Consider the following 26,172-nt stretch of genomic DNA (forward strand, 5'->3'; position numbering starts at 1 on the left):
ATGCGAAACAATTGGTCACTCTATGACTGGACATATATTTAACTTCATACAAATACATTACTGCTCTATCCTTTAGAGCGTGCTTTTTTTCGGATATATGATCCATACGCGCATATATACTTATTTATAAACATATACAAAATATACAAATCTATATATATATTAAAGATTTATTATCATTAATAAAAATTATGCATGTCTTAGAATTATGAAGATGTGAACCCGTTATGGCAAGGTTTGTCATTTTCAGCGACTGCGTTGGAATTAATGGTGGTAGTGGTGGCGGTGGTGGTTAAATTTGCAAGTGCAATGTGTGAAAAAATTCTTTCTCTTTTTCCTGGTTTTCTTGTTTATTGTTGTTGAATTGGTTAGCAACATCGACTCGAATGAACGAGTTCTTCTCGAAGCCGTTCAACATCAAGCGCTCTGTTCGGCAAGGGTGTCATCTCTCCCTTCTTCTGTATGTGTTGGCTCTAGAGCCCTTACTGCGGCAGTTGGAGGGATGGAACAGCGTCCCACGAGATCTAGGTTGCAGTAGGAAGGTTACGGCGTACGCGGATGACACCACCATCATCGCGTCCGAGATGATACACCTACAGAGGGTAGGCAACGCCATTAAGGACTATGAGGCGGTGGCAGGAGCAAAAGTTATCCGGGATAAGTTCGTCGGCTTGCAACTCCGTAGCTGGAGAGGCAAGACGATACCTCCCAACAACGTCGTAGGGCGTTGGACGGAGGGGCTAGTTAAAATGCTAAGGGTTTAGTTTGGTCCAGACCTCCAGATAAAGAAGAATTGGGGCGGGGTGACGAGCAGAGTGACCCACCTAACTCAGACCTGGTCTGAGCGGCGGCTATCCCTGAAAGGAAGGGCGGAGGTCGCTGGGAGTGTTTATCGCTTCTATGATTACCTACCGCCTAACCGTCGTGCCTTGCTCCTGTTCGTGGCGGATCAAGGTGGAGCGGCTGCCCTTCCGCTTTTTGTGGAGGGTTTGAACTCCTCTTGTAAAGCGCTTCTGCTGCCAGAACACGCTACAGGGTGGGCTAGGGATACCTTGGCTATTGCCGCACTGATTGCGCTGAGGCTGAGCCATCTGTGGCTCTACCTGGATGGCGAACAGGTGGAGTCTCCATTCGTTTGGCCGTTACTTCCTGAGCGTACTAGTTTGAGTGAGGTAGGACCTTGGATCAAGCGTAGACAAAAGTTGGGTGCTTGGCAAGCGGAGTGTTCTGAGGCACTCAAACTTCTCTGTCACACAAGCAACTTCAACGGCGAGGGTTCCACTTCGTCTTTCTATAGAGGGTTGGGAGAAGCTCAGTGTGACGACGTCCAGGAGGAGACTCTAGGCTCCGGTAATAGTTAACTAGGCGGCCTGGCAGTGTTACTGAAGATCCTTACCAGTTCACAATAAACTCACAAACCATGGTACCCCTTGCGCACTCATGTGCCCAAGATGCCAGCAGGACAGAGAAACCGTTCTGCACACGATCGTGCAATGTCCCAAAATTTCCGAAATGTGGGTTTACGTTGAACACCTGCTGTCACGGCTGGGAAGAGTACAACTGTCTTTCGAGTCGATTGTAAAGATTGTTCCTCCTTCTTCTTTTAACAAAGAACGCAAGGCTTGTTTTCTCGCTGTGGTCGCTATAGCGTAGGAAGCAGTATGGAAGACCCGTGTGAAAGGAATCATGACAGGCATTTTCATCTCCATCCTTGGACTGGTTAATTTCCTGATTTACCACCTTAAGAGAAAAATAAGGGTGAAGAGAAAATGCCTGTCACCTAATGTATGTGGAAAAAGATGGAAGGCTGTCGCGAGTTTGTTGAGAATAAATGAACCTGCATAGTATATCCTTAAGGTTATACAAAAGTTTACAGTTGTGGCACGGGACTTGCAGGGTCGAAGCGAAACCCGTCCCCCACTTCATTGTATGTAATATTGTTTGTCATCATCCGATTTATGTAAACTCTTAACTCAAATTTTTAACTATTTATCTTTTGTAAAATCATTCGTTTTATCGACCCCTCCCTCATTTGTATCGTCCCCTCTATGTTTGGCCCTCTGTGGGCAATGAAGAAATAGTTGTTAAGTTGGTTGGCTTTCGTGATTTCTTTTTTCCGGGAGGTGGGGAAGTTGAAAGGCTTGTGTCCGTATGTATTTGTTTGTGTCAGAGGGGGACGAGTAGGTTCAGCCTCTGCAGGGGCGGGTGTGAGGCTGATAGCATCGTTATTTTATCTTCCAGGTCTAATACAACAGTTGCTACCAGCCATTCTGCATTCACTTCCGGCAGGATGTTTGCAATTTTCACTCTCGAGTTTCTCCTCCTCACATATATGGGAAGGAACACCACCACCTGTGTTCGCAATGGCTCCACCGAGTACTGTTTCGCCTTCTCGGCCGACTCCATTCGAACCTCTATTGTTGCGTATCTTTTTCCATACTTTACATATTTTACTTCGTGCCATATCGATTTAAACATTTTTCTAGTTCCTTTTCATTAACATAATCAATTTTTTTCCCACGTTGTATGTTTTAAACACTGTTGTTCTTTCCAGAACGTCTGTTTGAGGAGGGACCACTTTCACTTCAGTCCCCTCCTTTGTTAATATCTCTCTGTATCCTTTTAAATTTTCAGTGTTTACCTTTTGGGTTTTACACCCGGCCGCTGCTGCAAAATTCATACATTTTATCTCATTTACCGGTTCACCAGTTGCCAAACTCGCCACCTCTGCATTTCTTCTTAAATTTAGTCTTCAGTCTTCTTCCTTTCTCGGTGTCTCCTTGCTTGTGCTTGTCTTTGACGATTCCACCGCTTGGCAATTTCTTAAAGCTTTTGGAGATTCACTCTCCGAAGACACTTGGTACTTTCTTGGAGATTTACTCTCCGAGGACGCTGCTTCATACTCCATTTCAAAAATGGCACAAATAATATTTCAAACATTTGTCGCTTACGCCACACAGAAATATTTTGCTTCTACAGCAAAAATAATAATTCCCACGCGCGGGGGAATTAACAACAACTTGCTTCTAAACAAGCAATAAACAGTTTTTTCACAAGTAATAACTTTAAACAACGAACAAAATCTCTCACCTCAACAATAACACAGTAAAACAATCTACGGAGGAGTCCAAACTACATAAGAGTAGTGAATCGCCTCTTTGTACGATGTGTAGAATAAAAGATGAAACAGTCACTGAGTAAGTGTATTAAATCGATAAAAAAGGAATACAAAAGAAGGCGTGATAATGTACTAAGTATACTCATTGGAAAATTCACGGATATTGAAATGGTTCGAAACAAATACTGTAAGGCGTCACTGAGAATAATGAGTATAAGATCTTGTTGATTTTACAATCCAGTATGATTCAGTGATTGATGCTCGGAGACCAGACATTGTAGTAGATAAAATGATGAAGGAAACCAAGATCATAGATATTGCTACACCTGGGTGATGTATGAATGGGTGACAAAAAACTGAAAAAGATTGAAAAGTACAAATCACGAAAAGATGACATTGCCCGAATGTGGGCAATAAAGAAAGTAATTGTCGTCCTAGTAGTTGTAGGGTCTCTGGAAGAATCAATGCCCAGGTTTTAGAAACTTATTGGAGAAATTAGGATTGACATGAGGATGCTCAGAAAACAGCTTTATTGAAAACAGTGAGGATTTTAAGATTGGTACTTGAGCAGATGTATCGTGAAGAGATACCCTGTGAGACCCTTCGCTCTCACAGCATTAATAGAAGCAACTGAAATCTAGAGGTCTAAGAAGAGAAATGGAAATAATAATAATAATAATAATAATAATAAAAAGAGATAATAATAATAATAATAATAATAATAATAATAATAATAATAATAATAATAATAATAATAATAATAATAATGATAATAATAATAATAATAATAGTAATAAGTGTAATAGAATAATGAACAGGCTATGTGATACAATTTGGTCGTATTCAAAATCAGCCATAGATATTATATAAAAGGAACATATATAATTCAGAAATATTTTCACGCATTTTCTTTGAAAAAAATTCTAATTTCTAATCTCTTATTGGCTATTCAAATTTTTTGACATTTTCCTACAAAAAATATATCGATTTAAAAAAAATATTTGGAAAAGTGTTCATCTAGAAAAATCGGAAAAAAATTTAAATGAAAAACGAAAGAAAAATATTTGATGGCTAACAAACATATCTAGAAGAAGGAAGAGAATATGTTAAATTTATAGCAGCTTCGTGTTGTTTTTGCATGGCAGAAAATAAATCTGATAGAAATTTATAAAAAGTGAAGAATTGAATGCATTGCATGATGAAACGCTTGAAGTAGACATATTGTGAACAAAATCACTATGACACACTCAACAGAATGTTCCTCAAGTTTACAGAAGTTTAATAATGTTAGATAACTGTAAATTTCTGATGATAATGATGGTAGTCTATCATAGCCCGAGAAGGACGGTTCTGAAATTTCTTGCTGTACATCCAGCACAGATTATTTGTTCATAATGATTACAATGATTACAAATTTGTGATGTACATTAGCTCACTCTCTCCATCAAATTGACCTTGCCCGACTAGGTACACAGTGTATCATAGGACAAATGTCGAAGTCATAGCAGAGCAACGACAGATGAAGTGTTTTGCTCAAGAATACAATGCATTACCCGATCCAGAAATTGAAATCATTACCTCGCGGTCGTGAGTGCAACACCCTGGCCACTACATTATGTGCCCTAGCGGTATGTCGTGATAAGAACTCGCAAATCACATATATTTTGGTAAACGGTATGATGTGAACAATGGTTGTGCACCCCCATCAATTGTCGGACACAGCTAATATTTTTGGCTTCTCCATTTTCAACACTTCTGGAATACTATTCCTTCCTGGTGTCTTTCTGAGATTGATTTGACGGCGACTAACAACTCGACGCTCGGCTGTTCAACCAACGAGACAACAAAAGTGTAATGCGTCACATTTGCCTGGATTTCCCACTCAACTTACAACGGCGCATTGAGGATTTGTTGGAAGTGCTTTGCAAAGCGATGAATTATATTCATTATTTTTCTTGTAAAATGTTGAACCAACTCACGACATTTTCTGAAATTATTCCTACTACCTTAAATGTGAGGCACTACATTTCTTGAGGCTTGTTTACATCCCACGATTCAATATAGAAGTCGTGAATGTTTTTATAATCAGCAGTAGTTTGCAATTGGACAGCCTTCCTGACTCTACAACTCAAACTTCTTCTTGTGTGTCAACTCGCTTTGACAAAAAAATCTTCATTAGATTCCCATTCCAAATTAATGTGCAATCCATTCCCATATTTTGTTAGTCTTGTCTTTCAAGGGGTAGATATAGCGACGTTGTGTCTTTCTAACTTTAATGCTACGAGTGCGGTGCACTTCTTATATTGAGCATTCTCTTCTCTGTCCCGTGGTAAACGTTTCGAAGTGGATGACATTCAGCATAATCCTTCGTAACATGAGCGGCTACAGATCCTGTACTCTTTTGACATTATTATAATTTCATAGCACTGCTTGAAAGGATTTAGATATTGATAACTTTTTTAGTTACTTGCTACACGCAATGAGGGAGCTATAGTATACATAGTGAGCAAGGACAAGCCTGGGTACACCAACTCTAGAGTCAACAGTAGGCCTACAATGTGAAGATTTTCTGCCGATTTGAAATGTCGTCATGAAACACCTCGTTGATATTGGTTGGGCTTTGAATGCATTCACCTGAGCTCATCCACCCTTGTCCAGTAGCCACCCGCCCTACCAAGTAGGCTTGGTTAGATTGGCAGATTAGTTACCAACAACCTGGTCATGTAAAAATCGTACTAACTTACATGATTACCAAAAGTAGATCCTTACTATCTCCCTTGCCTAATGATTATGTAGAATGGCGGTTCTTGCTCTTGGCATAATCTTGTCTTTGTTGTGTTGATACAAGTAGGAAGGGAAGGGGTGTGAAGGCGTTCTGGGCGGTGAGAATGAGGCTGTCTCCATAACGCTACAAAAGTGCATATGTCAAATTCTCTCAAGTTGTGAAGCCACGTGGTGATGGGGTAGGAAGGAATTTGTGAAGTCGCTGTTATGGTGGTGATGGACTTTAGGTTGTATCAATCTGCAGCGGTACTTATATCTAGATTCATGTATATCAGTAAATACAAACGACACCGATAGGGTTAGAGAAAATAATATAAGGAAATATAACATAACTAACTGTGATGTTTGTATTTTACTGACAGCCTATGCATAGTTTGACCTATAATGTCATTGTAAAGATGAACAGGAAAATTGCCTCATAGGAGGAAAGCATGATTTGATTAAAGCAGTCAAAAAGGTTATTATAATATTTAAAAAAATTCAGTACTGGGTGTATTATAATTAAATTACATATCTTTCCAATGTTTTTAGATTATAAGCCATAAATGATACTAATAATTGAATCCATCACGTATTTTTTTAAAATATAGCTAGTATTTTCTTTTAATTTAATTATTTAATTGTCGCTGAAATTTTTACTTTTCCCTTTGTTTTAATTTAAATTCAGTCAGGTCTATAAATTACCAGTCATGTGCTGAGGGCTAAATAATAATAATAATATGAAACAGAATAATTGGAATTTTCATGGAAATGATATAGTTGCAATTACTGTATTTGCTTCAATTATGAACATAATAGAATTTTAAATTAAGTTAATAGTCAAGATTTCATTTAAATTTATGAACTCGATAATTCAATAAATTTGATATATTTCAAAAATCTAAACTAGACCGATAAAATGCTGATACCAGAGAACTGAACCAAAGTAAATTGATAAAAGTTTGTAAACTTAAATCAAATTTCAAACAGAAATTAAGTAAAAGCAAAATATGGAAACATTTCGATGAAAAAACCCGTTATTACATTTGATTAGAGAATAAATTTATATTTAGGATTTCTCGAAACCATGTTTTATTTTATCTTATCGATTATATTAATCTAACATTTTAGTAAGAAAAAGATGACTGAAAAAGAAACAAGAATCTACTGGTTGTTAGTTTTGTTTAATATTCTAAATATTGCTTTATACTTTCGACTATATGGTTAATATTTCTAGACTAGCGATGATATTCCATAGGGATGATGCATTTTTAATTCAAAATTGGAGTTACATTTGTTAACTGACATCTTCAGCATCGTGGGGGAATGTAACGTAAAAACAGAGAAAGTGTGAAATTATTGCCACTATGATTTCACTTATCTATGTGAAGGATAAGAATGCAAACTGGAAATTTACGCAGGATACGAAGTCGGTTCGTCGGGAGTCAACGTTTTACATTAACTATATGTTAAACATCCTGATACATGGAAATGGCAGAAAAAATAAAGATAATACATACATGAAATATCGAAGGTTTCATACCAAATCAGTATGAAAAATACAGTGAAGATAACAGATGGGTTGAAGCGAAATTGTTAGCATCAAATGAAACTGTTAACGCATTTATTTGGTTTCTGCAAAATTTACGCTTGCTGAGCAAACTCGAATAGTAAATATTAAATCTTACCTCAAGCTGTATCTCACTTTTAAGTTCTCTATCAACCACATATGGCCTAGACACATACACAATTCCAGTATTCTTATCAATTCGGAATCCCTCGTTGAAATTTTTTACTAATTCGTAATGAAACATTTTATTTCTTCCCTGCAAATATAAAATAAACTAAGTAGAACTAAAAGTTTATTCCGAGTTCAATGATCTAAGTTGAGTTTAAAGGAGAAAAGTTATTCAACTGATTATTTAGATAAGAAAATTTAGAAATAAGATAAATTCATTGGAGATAAAAAAAACAAAACAAAAACAAAATAAAAATACAAAGACAGTCGTGTTTGCAAAAGATAAAAGATGAAATTCCGATTAGTGAAAGCAAATGTAAACAACAACAATAAAAACAAACCAAGACGTATACGAATAAGAGAACAAATAGATAATAAGATAATTCGAAATGATTTCAGAATTATGTCTACTATCAATAATAAAATCATGAAGAAATGAAACAAGAAATTGAATCAGTTGTCTCATAGAACTAAGATCACATCTAATAACAGGTTGTTATAATTTTAAAGGTTAGAAATTGAACAAATAGTAAAATGTAAAATTATCCAAGTATTCAGTGTTTACTTGTTATAGTATCTTAATTGTAGCGTGCAGGGCAAGTTACTTGAAAATTGGCAAAGGTTGGGAAATAAGGAGGGGAATAACACCTCAGAACCTTTTTCACATTCATTTTCAATCAATAGGCTGTGACCATGCTGAGGCATCGACTGTTTTTTCTCTCAACTAATATTATCTTTCGTCATCGACTACTTTTTTCTCTTTAATTGGTAAAATAAATAGTGCTTATACTGATCCATCACCATCATTACCTTATATTACTACCGACTCTAAAAAGGGAAATTCTTACTGGTTTACCAAACTGCTAGAAGTTGCAGTCAGAATACCTTCAAACTATATACTCCCGTTTTAAAATAGGAAGCACTATTGGACAATGTGCAATACGTTATGTCTAGAATGTCTTTATACATAGGTCTGCTCGAATGAGGTTGACTCATCCTTAAACAACAAAAGCAACAGTGACAATATAACATTTCACTGTCCTAATGAAATAACGATCAAATCTGACAATGTATGGGGAATGTAAAAAAGTTGCAGTTATACAACTTAGAAAAATTCTGCTTTAACAGTCCAGATAAAGTTCTTTGGTTCTGTATATTTATCAAAGATACTTAAGTTAAATTTGCCAAGCCTATTTATCGTACATTAGTATCATATCATAATATCGTACTTTGTTGTGTACAGGAAAGGACATAGGATAATTGTGGAGTGCTCTTTCGTTAGCTTTCAGTACGAAATAACTAACATAACCTCCTATTACTCTGGAAAGGTCAATGTAAGTCATTTCCAAGGTATCTGTTACAGAGGGTACGGAGAATACATCTAAGGAACATAGCATGTATGCTTTCACGAAATCGTTAGGACAGTTTCCTCCGATGGGGTTCCTACGAAAGATCACTGGAGTAACGTTACTCAACAGGGTTCGTGGCTCGGAGATCAAGGAGTCTTTCCAGGTGGAGTCGCATTTTCTCCATATTGAGTGATCACAAATTTGGCACTACGGACAATTAGAATGTCGCAGGAAAGAATCGCAAGACTGTTTCCTGAAGCCGAGCTAACCGGCAGGATACCTAGGAGTAGAGCAAGAATGAGATCGTTAAATAATATTCATAGTCTCTGTTGATCACGCTTGGGAGTCCAACCGGAAAGTGTAATATGAGTTGCTTCTGACAGGAACATGTGGAGGAGGTACCCATGGACTCTACCCCCACCCACTACCCTCCCAAGAATAGTGAACAGAGAAAATGGCTGGATAATTCCCCTTCCATGAAAGAATTCACATCATTTATTTAACTGATATTTTATTTTTCTGATAAAGATAAAATGATGTCAGTAACATGATATTAGTTGCCATTGGAGAGTGCTCCTATGTTCTTTATATTCTAAATATTACTAAACTAACACATTGCATGCACATGATAGCTTATTGAAATGATAGTGGCAGGGTATATTAATCTCACATATTTATTAATCAAATTATATTTGTGTTTCTGCTCACAAACAATCAGCATGTTTCCTGATCACCTTTAATCGGCATATGATAACTTTTAGCTAGGATTGACACATCAGTAGAGTTCTTGCTAATCTATAGACACCACGAGGTGCGGTTTAAAAGTAGAGTATTCAAGGACACTCCGGTAGACCGTTAAAGAATATCTTGCTATTAATTTGTGCGTGTGTGTTTGTGTTTATTAACACTATATCTCTAGGTAAATTTAGCAATGAATAACTGCCTATAATACATAAGGTTACCTCTCAAGCTTGAACGGAGAAAAGACAGAAAGGTATCTGCCACACTCGAGCCACGCATCTTCTGTAACCCAGATAATCTAATACCAATCACGCTAAAGTAACTTTCCGATTTCAGGTGTCCAAACTGGAAGGTTTAGTTTTCCAAGTAAACGTAGAAACAACAAGGTATGTTTACATAAAACTTATTTACATGTTTAGATGACCCTTATCTTTTCAGTATACATAATTCTAGAGATTCTTCATAGTATATTATACTGTTATTTCTTTTCCTTTTGTTTTTCATCTCATCTTTGACCGTAATATCAATCCTTTTACCACAGTTCCATTCACTTATATTAGATTTTATTTCTTATTTTATTTTACATACAATGGTTTATATATAAATGAACGAGATATTATGGTTTCCGATTTTTGCATCATGATAGTCATGCCAGATTTTTTTTAAGGGAAAGTGTATAGTCGACACAATTAACCCCAGTACTTCGCTGGTGTTTTATTTTTTCGATGCCGGAGTAATGAAAGGTAAAATGGATCCCAGCGGGATTTCAATTGAAACCATAAAGAACCAGAAGAAATATTGCAAAGCATTTCTTCCGACGCGCTAACGATTCTGTTAGGTACCCAACCGAAGTTTTCTAGATATTCAAATATCTCCACTGCATCTCACATAAGCATCGAAATTGTAACATCGATCTTAGAAGATTCTGCTGCCAGTAAAATATAGCATAACAGTATAGTTTCAGCATCGATTAGTCTGTCTTCTGTTTCTTTTTTTTAACACCATGATTTTGCTCTCTCTCCTTCGCTCTCTCTCACTTACAAACAAAGAAATAAACAAATAAACACAAACACATATCTCATAATAACAGTAAAGGAATTAATCAAAATGCGACGCAAATAGAAACCACAGTCAATAAGGTTAATAGTTTAGTGTCAGTTTCCAAAATAATAAAAAAAAGCTGTACTAATAAAAGAATAAATCATTTAAACCATACTGACATATAAGAAAAATGTGCATAGAAATATGAAAATACAAAAACAAGTAAAATATTCAATAAAGTAATAAAGCACTTCATACGTAGTCTTCATCAATGGCGGTAACGTTGAGGATAATATCGTTTGTTTTCAAACTGGGATACTCATTGATTTGTCCTCGGTAGAGCTTTTTGCTGAACGACGGTGTGTGTAAGTTCTGATCAGTCACCTGAATGTTGAGCTTAGCAGTGTCCTTTCGCTGAAGATTGTCTGTCTGGTAGGCCTAATAACCAATAAAAAATGGAAAATGTATTATAAAAGAAACTTTTTGATGTTTGTTTTTGCGTACAAAAGAAAACAAAATAGAAAAATATAATTATGAACGCAACTTGTGTATATAGATAGATAAATGTTTTATCTAACTTTCTATAATTAGTTACTAAAAAGTGTGTGAGTTTGAGTGTGTGTGTGTGTGTGTGTGTGTGTGTGTGTGTGTGTGTATGTAAACAACATCACACAAAGACAACCCACGGCAACTAACAGAGACCAAATATAATTATAAAAAGCAACAGAAGTGTCCACGAACAAGAACATTTTCTTGTTACAACTTAAAGAACATATGAAGGCAATAATCTTAGACTATCGTTTGCTTTATATTTTTTAATGGTAGATCACATAGCAACGTCTATAGAAACGGTTTCGTAGCCATGAAAATTTGATAGGGGGAGCATGAATACGCACCAACCGTGTAGGTTTTGTGTGAAGGAGATCCAGAGTGTCAAAGAACGCTCACTCAAGACAGATGCAGATATTGCTATTATAATGTGCTGATGTAAGTCGATAACATTATGAAGCGGGAGAAACAAGTATAGCTAAATTCAGAGGAACCAGCACCATCGACGAATACATGAATGTGGGAGAAATAAAGATAACACGAGCAATGAAATAAGCAATTTATTATATAGGATCCGATGGTGGGATAGGATAATAAGGTAGGCCTGAAAGAAAACTGCTGCTCTTGCAGGCCATTCAGACAACCCTGAGACTAGGTATGGTCCTCTGGTCAGAAGACGTGAAGCGTATCCTAATAGAAATTACAGTCCTGAAAAAGGAATGGTTTGATCAAGAGTGTGAAGTGAAGAATCGCTTATCACGCATTCTGCCTGCAAAATGGCACGCAGAAAGGGAGACAAGCACGGCTATTGCAAGCCGAGATCGGCTGCTGAGGATTTTCTGCTTAGTCGATGTGGAGTGTGTTCAACAGCCATCCGAATGATTGACAAAAAGCGACAGATTGTTACTTGCCAATTGGATAAACAACAGAAACAAATCCTTCTTAGTTCATGGAGAAAAAAGAGAGGAGAAGGAGCAGTTGGGCAGTCCTGTGACTATTACTGCTGACTATTGCGGGAAGGTGTTGCGGTTCAGGTGAAAAAATCAAATAAACATAGATGAAGTCTAACTATACTCATCTCTACTGACTAAAACTACATCTACCGAAGTGGATAAAGTGGTACCATCTTTTAAATATAATTATTCTTCTAAATAAAACATAAGAGATTTAGAATCTTTATCCATTTTTTTTCAATTGACAAGAGAAAGCCATTTTAAATGTAGGAATTGATTTGTGTTAGTGTGTGCGTGTATTTGTATCAGTGTAAAGGATTTTATTGGTTGAAAGGGTTGTCTAATTTGGTGAAAATGCTATCCTCTTCATGTGACTTGGTATCCCGTTTTATCCCTGCGCATACCCTGCGTAACCAGACGGTACCTGGAACGAGTCACTGATTTATTATATATACATATATGATACCAGATGTAACAAATTTCTTACGTTGTTAAGGCGATTTTCACATCAGTAATATAATATCTTTCTTTCAAAATATACTTAGTCATCTACACAATCAACAAGTTCATCAGCATGTAACCGATCAGAAAATATCTACATGGTACCTAGAAATAGCAACTAAGACGCTCTCGAGCTACAAATGATGAAATTTAGAATGGACGTATTAGAGAATATAGTGTGGCGTTTAGCTATTTCAAAAAACAAGACATGATCATAGCTCCACCTCACTGAAAACATGACTTAGAGCTATACAATAACAACCATATTACATAGATATTGAGACTAAAGGGTTACCCTCTGTAGATACAGACACCTCGTGGTACTCTACGAATAACCGACAAAATTTTCATGGTATTCTCGCTGTTGTTTTTCATTAGCTTTCAGCCAGTCATGATCACCCAGTCTCCTTTTCAAAAGCATTCCATTGCTTTAAATATCGTCCTTTACTTATAATTATGAACGCAGGATGTGTTCCATTTAAAGACGATAGAGTGCGAATAGAAAGAGTTTGTCTTATTTCTACGAAGCTGACCGCCCACGGTAATCAATTGACTGCAGGGCGAATATGATTTGCACACAACATGATTCATAGACTAAAGGGACAAGGAATAGTATGAGGTTTGCTGGAATGGTGGGAGCCCTATAAATACGTGGACGATTGCTATTTATGTAACCTAAATTTGAAGGGTATTAACCGGAAAATCAACAAATGTTTGTCTATCCTAATCTTGCCTCTGCTATTAGACCGGTTCCACACAACGAAGATGTTCCAGTTCCTGTCTTCAATGTCTTGCCTCAGATAACTTTACCCTCAACCAAAGAAGATTCATCTCCTGAAGATGACACTAGAAATCAACACTTGTCAGTTGAGACTCCACCTTAGCTATTCTCCCAGGTAGAGCTGAATGATCTAGTTCGTGACTTGAACATCCCAAAAATTCTGCAGGACTGTTGGCTTTCCGACATAAAGAGAAGAATCTTCTAGAGAATGGTGTACGTATAACATTTTATCGGAGTCGGCATGAAGAGTTCTTTTCTTTCTTCACAAAAGAGGAAGAGCTGGTTTACTGCAGAGATGTGAGTAGGCTTCTTAATAAACTTGGCATTGAGGAATATAAACCAGAGGAATGGCGTCTGTTCATAGACAGCTCTTAAGCGTAGTTTTAAATGTGTATTGTTACACAGCGGAAATGTGTATGGCTCTGTCCTATTCGGCCACTCAACAACTTTGAAAGAAAAATATGAAGATATCAAGTTGGTTTTAGGGAAGATATGCGTTGACTAAAATGTGGTGAATTTTCTCGTGGGACAGCAATCTGGTTATATCAAATACCCATGCTTTCTATGCATGTGGGACAGTAGAGACCGAGTAAACCAATATATTAAGAAAGACTGGCCACCTCGAACAAATATGGCACCATGTAGAACTGAAAATGTATTGGAAGAACCTTCAGTTGAGCGAGATAAGATTATTTATCTCCCTTTGCACATCAATCTCGGATTGATCAAGCAATTCTTCAAAGATCTTGACGAAAATGAGGAGTGTTTCAAGTATATCTGCAGGGTATTTCCAGACTTGATGATTGAAAAACTTGAAGCATCAGCTTGGCTAGCCTTTGAAGAAATAGTGCAAAATGTCATTGGGAAACACAAAAGTGAAAACTATAAAGACGTTATCACCAACTTGATATCAACTTTTCGTGATATTGACGCAAATATGAGCGTCAAAATGCATTATCGTTTTAGTCATCTTGATCGCTTTCCTGAAAACCTAGATGTTAGCGATGAACAAGGCAAACGATTCCATCAGGGCATCAAGGAGATGGGAACTCGGTACCAAGGACGCTGTGATGATGGTAGACTATTGCTGGTGGTTAAAACGAGATACTCCTGTTGCTCAACATTCACGATTCACAAATAAGCATAAATTTATTCCTTCAATTTTCTTCCAAAAATCTTCGTCAATCTGCATTTTCAATTTTGAATTTTTATTTGTACTTTGTTTTGTTTTGTGTTACGCTCTCATTATTAATTCGTATTATATGCCTCTTGTATGGATGAAATACTTACTCTATCAGGTCTAGTCAGAAAACTTGACCTGATAGAGAAAAACTAAGTTATATTAAAATTTAGCAGGCAAAATCACTTAAGAATTCGTTGAAATATTCCAGGTACCAATGTAATGGTTTAGAATGTCTTGGAAACTGTTACAACTGCTTAATCACATCAGTACCATTTTCGAAAGAAATACATTGAATATAACTACCACTTCTTGCCTGGAATACCACAGTTTATCAGATATAAACACCCATTATCAATACGGTTTTTACAGACGATAAAAGGTAAAGTCTATAACAGAGTATAGGGACTTAGTAAAGTGATATAAGTGAATTTTTCAGAATTAGTTCGACATACTACCATTTCTACTGCAAGAATGTCCAATATACAGTCAAAATATATATTATTGTATTGAAAATGAGGGTTCACATATAATTAAATTCAATGGTAAACTTCGATGAAATATCTAAGAGATACATATTGGTCTTTTCACGTCATTTAAACATGTTGAAACATTAACCGCGACATATTTTTTCTCTTTCCCTCCATGTTTTTACTTCTCATCTCTTTCTGTCAAAGAGCATAGTCTCGAAACGTCAAAAACTGTTCCATCTTCCTCTAGCTTCAAACTAATACACCTCACCTACTTATTGTCCCCTCACTTGTCACTGTCTTTTGTTTTCTGTACATTTGTACCTTTTATATGAATTAGGTTCAAAGCCATAAACACGGAGGGCTTTGCTTGATACTTTTCTGCTAGACATTACAGGAATAAATGAAAATATTTGCTTTCAGCTAAGAAATCGAAGCTGTTTGGTAAATTCGGTTCAACAAGGGTTTATCCTGTTGTCGTGTTATTGTTGAACCTCAGGTAAATCGTGTTCGCACAAACTAATGATATAAAACAACTTCTCTGTGGAAGCCCCGTACCGTGTGCTTTAACATTTTTGGATACGCAATGATTTACCAAACAATCTATTATATTTAACAGAGTTCAATAGGATTTCATTAAACATGTTTCTCTTCTTTTATTTCAGTGGGGTTATGGTTAAACTTCAATTTTAAAGTTGATTCATCGTATCAAGACTGAATTGTTGACTAGTACCTTTTGATTTGTTGTCAAGGCAACCCTGATTCAGGAGATACTGTCATTCTGCTACACAATTTCACAAGCTAGCGAATTAGGCAGGAATTACACAGCAGCTACACAACCAATAATAAAAACTAGACCGAACCAGTTGGACTACATCAGTGACGGAATGTGACCCACTGATTTGGATATTTTCGTTTTCACTTGTACAAAGGGAAAACAGATCTTTCATGCACTAGAAGAATAAAAAAAAAACGCTACGAAACAAAAATACTTCCTATTTAACAAAGATATATGGAACTTAAGCATTGAGAACACAATGAAACAGAAATTAAAAAAGTAATTTTCAAGATAGGCTTCGTCGGTTTGGAGAACGAGCAGTCACTTTTTTGATCAAATGTTCGACATACTTGTGGAATGTACGGGTAGGGTGTTGTGCATTCCACAGAAAAGTGACACGCTGAAACATTGAATTACGGGTGCAATCAATCAAAGTTTGACCTGAAGTCACACTAAAAAAAAAAACAGTCTTAAATTGCTACAGAATAGGACCGAAATAGCGATACCATGGTTGGGTAGCAAAATGTTTAACTGAACAACTAAGCCATTCCAACAGTGTATTGATTTATGGAACACACATTTTTGTATAGCTAGCACAGAAAAGAAAGCGTATGTTAAACGTAAACTTGAATTTACAAATAAATTGAAATGTTAATGATTAAATAAATAGAAAAAGAACAATATTATTATTTTAGTCTGTCAACGCATCTCCAATATTGACACGTTCATATTCTGACTTAATTTTTCCATCAGTTATTTTTTGTATCTATTTTAACAATCCAACACACGTTCCTAGTATGCCCTGCGGGCATTTATCTTATTTATAAAAATATCTCATACGCACACGCACGCACGCACACACACACACACACGCACACACACACACACACACACACACACACATACACACACACACACACACACACACACACACACACACACACACATTTTCCAGAGAAGAACCAATGGAGTAGTTAAGAAAGTGTATATAGCGTTGTCGAACTAGTTGTGAGTGCGAAAATTTCGCGACACTGAATAAATTTTCAAAACTCCAAGCGGATGTTTCGATCAAGTATATGTATGTATGTATGTAAATATCTGTATGTATGTATATATATATAAAATACAGTGTACATTTAAACACATAAGAGGAATCCACTCATGGGATTCCTCACGCTAGAAAGAACAACTAGGTTCCAAAACCACAAATTAGGGATAAAATTAGGGTTTTGGAACCTAGTTGTTCTTTCTAGCGTGAGGAATCCCATGAGTGGATTCCTCTTATGTGTTTAAATCTGCACTGTATTTTATGAGTAATACATAGTATTTGGACTAAATTTTAATCACGCTAGGCCACTGAAAGTGAAAATTTCTATTAATTTCCATTTTCCTGAGATATGATTAAGGTTGTGTGTGTGTGTGTGTGTGTGTGTGTGTGTGTGTGTATGTGTGTGTGTGTGTGTGTGTGTGTGTGTGTGTGTGCGTGTGTGTAGTCAATAAGACATAGGTCAGAAGAAAAGCACACTCTAAAGAATAGAGCAGTAATTATTACAACAAAAAATTAAATTTTGGACATAGAGTTACGAACGCTTTCGTATCCACAAAGCCAAAGCCATGTGGAGAGTCTATACATGTCAGGCTCTATACAAAGACAAAAACTCTCTACGTCGGAGACGTGAGGAAACGTTTAGAAATCGAGATTTAAGTCTTAACATAAAAACGTTAATCAGGACGGGTTGTTTCCCCTGAATCAGAGGATAAAACAACACTTATAGATCCAAGAAAGCCTAACCAGCAAAGGGGAAAATCCAATTTTCCAGTAGGTAGCGCTTGAAGTGGACACATTTAGAAAAAACTTCTTTATTACTATTTAACACGTCAAGTTTAGGTTAGTCCTTAAGAATTTTGGCTCTCTCTGCGATGCAGATTTTGCAACAGCTGCTCCCGTTAATATATGGGCCTAGACGATCTATCATTTTCCACCTGATATCACACGGGGGACCCTTGATTTTGAGGTGCCACACATAGCAGGCCAGGTACGTGACAAACTGGCTTTCTGGGACTCTGAGAGATGACTGGTGGTTTCGGAAGCGACGTTTGGAAGATGTACTAGCTGATCCGATATATGTACAAACTTAAGATGTGGCTAATTTCGCACTCTTGGTATATCTCTGACAGGCACCAGGCCTGGAGATGCGACAGGTAACACCATTGCTTTGGCGTTTTGGATACGAAACCTTCTAGCGTCGAGACCAACATACCAGTCTGGTTTCAGGCTATTTCTGCTTCTCTTCAGTACTGGGCACCTTGTCAACTAAAGATAGCAGTAGCTCGCATCCGCTCACAATATTCATGAATTCAAACAACGCACAATCGCTGATTTTGCAACAAGCTAAAAAGCTAGTTCTAAAATCTTTGTAAGACATGATCGCAGTAGTTGTACCAGCAAGTAATGTTCGTAGCCACATCATTATGGCCGTTCCATCCGAGCGGCTGTGCATCGTCAACCAGCTAGAGGAGATGTCCTCTTGGGGTTAAAAAAATCATAATTCCGCTCGAACGGAACAGCCATGTTGAAGTGGTTATGAACATTACTTACTAGTACAAATTGTGTGAGCATGTCTTAGAGAGATTTTAGAAGTAGCTTTTTAGCTTATACATACATACATACATACATACATATATATATATATATATATATATATATATATATATATATATATATATATATATATATATATATGTATGTGTGTGTGTGTGTGTATGTGTGTGTGTGTGTGTATACATACTTTATCTATCTATCTATCTATCTATCTATCTATCTATCTATCTATCTATCTATCTGTCTGTCTGTCTATCTATCTGTCTATCGATGAATCTACCTATTTCTCTGTCTCTTATATATATATATATATATATATATATATATATATATATACACACATGCTTAATCAAATCTGAAAGAAAGGTAAATATAATCGTGACTTGAAAACGAAAACAATCCGAATATACAATTATGGGTTGAAAGGACTCCTACTGCTGAAAGGACTCCTACTGTTGAAAGGACTCCTACTGTTGAAAGGACTCCTATTAATAAAGCACTAATATACGTGATAATATTGGTGAAGGTGGGATGAGTGGCCGAGGATGTGGATTACAAGTAAATGGATTGTCTTTCAATTTTTTTTAAAATATGTAGTTCTTGCCGAAAGACTGGTCACAACAAATCTATGGTAAAAGAAATAAAAACGTACCTTAGTCTTTAAGGTATTAATGAGTCTTGTTAAACAGATGAAAATAGGAGAAAAGAATAACCCTGTATTTTCACATGCACACATAAGAACTTCATCAAATCCACCATCTAAACTTACCATAGTAATAACGATAGAAGAATTTTGGACGTAACCTTATTAACATAGCCGTATTAACATATAAAAAAACTCGTTCCTGTAGCAGTTGTAATTATATTTACATGGCTAAGTGCAGGGAAAAAACAGGAAAAGAAGGGCAAAATATGAAATACTCTTACTTACTCTCACTGTTAGATCAAAAGACGGAAAGTAGGGCTTAATTGACGAATCTCCACGACTTCTAGAAATTCTCTCAATGGTCTTCAGCTGGCAGAGGGTTCCGTTATCTTCTTGCATTCGAAAATAAGTCTTCCAGTTTGGTGGAGATCCTATATATATAAAAAAAAGAAACAATGAAAATATATTCAAATATATCTATTTTAGCTTTTCTCAAACAGGTAGCTATGAATTTGTTCATGCATCTATGGTTGGGTAAGCCTTTCCAAATTAAAGTGGAATTCACAGGTCAGATATTAAGAAATAACAACACCGTTTGTATCTAATGTCTTTTCCTTTCATCCCCACCTTGATCGGTTATTAGACTTTTATTAGAACTATTACCAGAACTGTTATTAGGTCTACCGTGAAAAGCTTTCATCTATTGTTATTAGGTGTATTATATCTAAGAATATAGTTCTTGATTATCATTTTTATAAGACGCTTGTGTGCAGTGATTTAAAAAATATTTGGCTGCTATTTCTAGCATATTTAGTGAAGTAAAGACTTCGTAGTTCGGTCGGTTTCCGATAACAAATATAATACTCGAATTCTAGATATGTTGCAAGCATATAATGTCTTTAATGTCTTATTCAATCATTTCAATTCGATGTAGAAAACAGAAAATTGATCCATTCAAGCAAAAGTAATTTATAATAATAAGCGTTCGGAAAACATGTTAAATATTTCTCAGAAATATATAAACACAGTAATATATTCCTCTGTAGTCGATACACAAAACTGTCGGAAGTCTAAAAGAAATATACTTTTTCAGAAAAACATCATATATCACAGATGTGAAATTCCTATTAAATTGATCAACGCTATACCAAATAAAAGATGCCGAAATAATTAAAATAATTATTTTGAATTGCTCTCATGCTCGGTACAACCCATTTTATATATCATAGATTCACTGATCTTTTTCTCAATAAATTCTATTCACTACGAGGATCATCATTTAAAGCTGAGGTATAATATTGGTTTCAAATTTTGGCAGAAGGCCCTTAGAGGACGAAAAGCGAAGCCGAACTCGGCGGAATTTGAACACAGAAAGACATGAAATGCTTCTAAGCATTCTGTCCGGCTTGCTAACGATTCTGCCAGTTCGCCGCATTAAGTTGAAATATAATATTAATACATATTCATAAAAGCAAGGATAGTTCATATGTTCCACACGTCTAAAGTTTTTGATTGTAATTAGTCTGTCATGTAAATTGATTATTGTTTATTTCTGGAAACTAATATCAATTAAGATAGAGTTAAGACGAAGATATATCTTATTTCTTAATATTTTCATTTTCTACAGATTGCTATGCAACTGGTGGCAAAATATTGTGTATCAAAACAATTCATATTAGCAATATTTTTTTTGGTGGAGAAGAATACTGATTAAGAGTGTCCCCGACTTTTGCACTAAGTAATAAAAAAACAAAAACAGTATAAAAGTCATTGGATCTCCGACATTGAAGTGTACGCTAAATTATTGTGAAATACTCCATCCCCAATTACATCACACTATCATCACATCAAAGTGGGTAATGCATTATGATTATATAAAGTGGACAAAGAATAAAATAAAATAAAATAAAAATAAAATAAAGTAGTAAAAAATAAAATCCAGTCGTTCACACTCAGGGCAAGTTTGATCAACATTATGCTAGATCATCTTTATTAATTTGAAGAAGAAAATAAACAAAATAATATTAGGGAAGCGTGTGAATCCAATGAAAATCTCAGAGGCAGTCTTTAAAGAAATATTCCTATTTGCGACCAGGAGAAATTTTTTGTGTTTTAGAATATTTTTTAATCACCGTTAAACGTGAGTTGGAAAACAAGTATGAGAAAACACTAATTACAGAAGGAGAAGAAACGTACCGAAACATGATCATTAAAAAAAGCAATAAATTGATATTTGCTAGCTAATCAAATAAAAAATTATATACATGTCCGCAAATACTAATTTGAATTTTCCCTTATTTGGAAATGAAAGAAAAACATGACGGCCATTGTTAGTGGGGCATTTTAAAGAAATTTAGAAACTATTTCTCAAACCTAATTTACATAATTACAGGAAAGCATGTTTGATTCTTGTTTGCTTGTAAGAGGTAACTAATGACTTGGTCCCTATCGAATAGACTGATCGAGGCTACCGCTCAGCTTACAGCGAATTTGTTTCTAGTATAAAGACTTACAAATAACATTTGGCCAGCAAAATTTCTATAATTAAAACTTAATTAAAATTCCGGTAATTAATTCATCAAAGTATGTACTAAATGTTATACACTAAAGTTCCTAAATGAGAAAAAATTACTTCTAAGTTGAAGAAACAAAACAAATATCTCGAGGAAGTTGTTAGAGACTCACTCAGTGAAGGGAAATAATTTTAAAAAATTGACGACTGATATATTCAAATTAAATTCAGCGTTGAATGCCGTTTGAAAAAATGTAGTTCCTAATTCAATTCTTCATCTTACTAGTGGGAGGGAAACAAAAACTTGACAATTGTTAACGCTTATAAAAGATAAGAAGAATTGGCTCCGAGGCAAGCAGCCGGCATCAGCATCAACATGTCTACACCGGCATCAACATTGCCGCCATCATCAACGCCACTATCGCCACCACCACTATCACCACCGCGTCTTTCACCACTGTCGCTATTACCACCACCGCAACGAACAACAACTATTACAACAACAAAAACAAACATTTATGAACATATGTACATTGTCCTGAAGAAATGTAACAACAACGTGAATCACTCAAGATAAATCAGATTTTTTTTTCAGAGATCATAAATATGGAACTAACTATAGGAGAAACTCTATGTAAAGGACCACAACGTTTTTGCTCGACTGGCAAGAAATGACTGTTACGATTGCAGACGACGTAGGTATTTTGGCAGCCTAGAAGCTAGCTTGCCTTCTACACATTTCTGGATTTCATTTCCCTGGAGGGAATCTTACTAAATGCTTCCAACTATAGCCTCGAGTTCTCCTGTACTGTGTTCAACTATACCGTACAAACACGTAAACACACACACAGGTACACACACACACGCACGCACATACATAAACGTGCGCGATTGTGTGTATTTGTATCTATTCAACTGAATAGATCATATACTCAGAGACTAAGATTGCTTGGAGACACTAGGCGTCTTATAAAACTCTGTCTAGACATGTATATCCAAAGCAAGAAACTGTTAGTTAGTCGCATCTTTATACTGTGTATATTAAATGATATATATCTCTTACTGGATGGAGTACTTCATGTTGTTAATCTTATCTTAACGGAACAGTAAACTCTCTCTCTCTCTCTTTCTCTCACTATCTATCTCTCTCACTATCTATCTATCTATCTATCTATCTATCTATCTATCTATCTATCTATCTATCTATCTATCTATCTATCTATCTATCTATCTACTTGCCTACCTACCAACCTACCTACCCATCCATCCATCCATCCATATACGAGCTACATCCCAAGTTTAAGACCTTTTTTTTTTAGGAGAGGCAGTTATAACTCGAGTATTATTCTTTCTCGACCGCACCCCACACATAGTGAGCTATGGGATTATACTCGGTGGGATTAGGAAGCCAGAAATTGGAGTTGGTGAAATCGTAGAAATTCTCCGACAACCACATCTGACACTTGCCAAAGGTATGGCAAGTGGCCAAATCCTGCTGCCACGCATATCACCTTCTAGCAGCAAATCTCTCCAGCTAGAGTTTGATCATAGTCTTCAACAGTTTCTTTTAGCCAACAGTAATGAGACTAAAACCCTGTCCAAATTTGTGGCGATGAACTCGGTCGTCCAGGCACAGTTTGAACACTTGCTGTGTCCCTTCCTGCTGGCTACCGCTTCGTAGTCTCCGCGTTACAGCCGTTCATGTCACATCTTAGAGCCTTTGGTGTGTTTACAAAACATTGTGCCACAGTTATGATGTGGGGATTCTGATACCCTGCGCGAATCATCCTGACACTAACTCTTTTCAAATATTCAGATGGCTTCCAGTTCGCCAACATTTTCTCAACTACAAACTTAAACTTTACGCTCTCCAACGCCGTTGATTTTGGAGGAATGCATGCAACTAATCCTGAAGAAAAGATAAAATATCATCAAATTTAGCCCTGTACGCCCTGTACAATATCTTTTGTTCATCAATATAATGGAAGGCAGCGAACTGGCAGAATGTTTAGCACGTCAGGCAAAATATTTAGTGTCATTTCGTCGAACTTCATTTTCTGAATTCAAATTCCGCTGCAGTCGACTTCACCTTTCATCTTTTCGCGGTCGAAAAAGTATGTACCAGTTGGGTACTGAGGTCGATGTAATCGTCTTACCCACTCCTTTGAACTTGGTGGCCTTGTCCCAAAATTTAAAACCAATATGAATTAAATTGATTTTTTTAAATGTAGTCTAGTTTCGATATTAAGAATATCAGCAATATGCCGTTCTAAGTGGAAGGCTGTATCTAATCACCCTCATCTGTTAGAAATAGCAGCCAAACCCTCATCCTTCAAATCCTGGCATCTTATGATATGAAAAACACATTGAATAATGTTTTTTTAGATGAATGTTTGAATGAACAAAGAGATAATCATGATTGTCAGGTTTTGATGATAAATCTGCTGTAGTAGGTTTAATCAAGACAAAACATGCACAACACTAATATTTCCGTTGTATGTCAATCAAATATTGAAAAAAAAAATGCTATTTACCATCAGTAATTACATATTTAATCGGAGATTTCTTCACCGGATCCTTATCTTCCGCCTTCATTTTTGGTGTTACGTCAACGCATTCATCTTTCTATAAGAAATATAAAACTGAAGTTATGAGACACTATACAATGAAGGATATAGGATTGCATGCCGTTTAAACAATACACAATGCGAGTATTACTGAAAACAGAGCGCGGTTTTTCTATATTTCTTCGTATTAAATAAATGGATATTCAAGAAAGAAAACATTGCAGCAGACAACTTACGACAAAGAAGCAAGGATATCTGTATATATACAGAGGTATAAGGATAATACAAGGTCTGATCAATAAGTAACCGGACTGGTGCTATAAAAACAAAACAGCACATACGTATTTGGCATTTAATCCCCTTCCAAGTAGTCTCCTCCGGAAGCCACACACTTAATCTAGCGTTGTTTCCATTGATGGAAGCATTCATGGAACTCGTTTTCTGGGATAATCAGTAATTGCCTCGTCGCATTCACTCTGATTTTCTCGGCGCCCTGAAATCTTTTTACTTTCAAGTGAGGTTTGATTTTTGTAAAAAGGAAAAAGTCGCAAGGGGCAAGATCTGGGAAATACGGTGCCTGTCAGACCTGGGGAATGCTGTGCCTAACCAAAAGCTGCTGCACAAGCTCTGCTGAATGGACAGGTGCATTGTCAGCTGAAAGTAGTTTTGGGACAAACTTGGCAGATATGCGTCTCATATCCAAATCTTCAGTGATAATGGACTGAAATGAACCGTAACTAATCTAAAAATCTTCTGATAGCTCACAGATGGTGATTCGACGATTTTCCCTCACAGTTGCACACACATCTGTGATGTTTTTCTCAGCTCTGTGAGTTGCGGGTTTCCTAGAACATTTGTCAATATCGACATTTTTTCGGCTTATACACTCCTCTCCACACACTTTCTGCAACTTTGCGTAGGCCTCTGGGCAGGTATCGCCAACGTTTGGCAAAATTTGATGCAGATTCATAGTCAATGCGACAATCACACGCTACTCACGTTCCTTCCAAGCACTGATGTAAACAGCAGAAGTAAACTAGGAGGTTAAAACGTAGGTCACATGCACATCAGTGTTTGAGGTCAATCTGTGCCAAGCGGCTCCACTCTGCGTGCTTTAGCTTCGATACCATGGCAACAGTCCTGATACTTATTGATCAGATCACGTATAAAGACACATGATGCAGTAGCAAGTATACAGTGTGAATGTAAATTCATGCAATGTATAAGCAAAGAAAGGAGCTCCAATAAGGATACTAAATTCTCAATGCCGTTATCCTATAGATGTCACGTGGTTACATAAATCTATATTCACTTCCTTCCTTATTTATCTATTCCTTTCTCATTCATAACACAAGAGTATTATTATAGTAGATTATCTCGGTAACCATGGCAGCTATGAAAAAATACAAAGCCCAGCCACACCACCGGATTATTCTACACATCTGTGTAATTTTTCGCGCAATTCTACCCAGCCGTTTGACCGTGAATCCCAAGACAAGAAAGAATCGCCCATGTCAAATTTATATGTATAGATAAATAAATTTTCTTAAAAGTTATGAACTATTCAAAAAAGTGTCTTGAAAAACAAAATGCCATGCCTGAGCATTTTGGTGAGAAGTTTTCAAAGTCTGTGTATTGTACAACCATTCTGATAATTAAAGAAAATGAAACAGTTGTAACATTTCTCTATTACAAGGACTCTCTCCACTATTTAAATTTTAGATCTTGCTATCCATTCCACATTGGCAAAACGTCTACGCTCAATAGTTACAGGTACAAATAGATAGCAGAAATATCTGCTAGAATTAAATATGTTCTTACAGAAACAAAAACACCCCAAGGTTTACTGAATCCTACCATAACCGAAACAAAAGAAATCTCTA

At 36.3% G+C, this 26,172-nt stretch overlaps 1 protein-coding gene across 1 annotated transcript in view; it reads right to left on the minus strand.

The window, feature by feature from the left end:
- The window catches only part of LOC106875431 (protocadherin Fat 4), a 483,503-nt gene that overhangs the window by 314,041 nt on the left and 143,290 nt on the right, over positions 1–26,172 (minus strand). Inside the window, exons 9-12 of the mRNA XM_089363753.1 lie at positions 24,257–24,347; positions 19,496–19,641; positions 11,009–11,188; positions 7,570–7,707 (exon numbers count right to left, since the gene is read on the minus strand). Coding sequence (XP_089219879.1) covers positions 7,570–7,707; positions 11,009–11,188; positions 19,496–19,641; positions 24,257–24,347 — 555 coding nt within the window. The remainder of the gene's footprint in view (positions 1–7,569; positions 7,708–11,008; positions 11,189–19,495; positions 19,642–24,256; positions 24,348–26,172) is intronic.

This window comes from Octopus bimaculoides, chromosome 15 (genome assembly GCF_046866305.1).
Source record: "Octopus bimaculoides isolate indiv1 chromosome 15, ASM4686630v1, whole genome shotgun sequence".
In the NCBI taxonomy this organism is placed as follows: domain Eukaryota; kingdom Metazoa; phylum Mollusca; class Cephalopoda; order Octopoda; family Octopodidae; genus Octopus; species Octopus bimaculoides.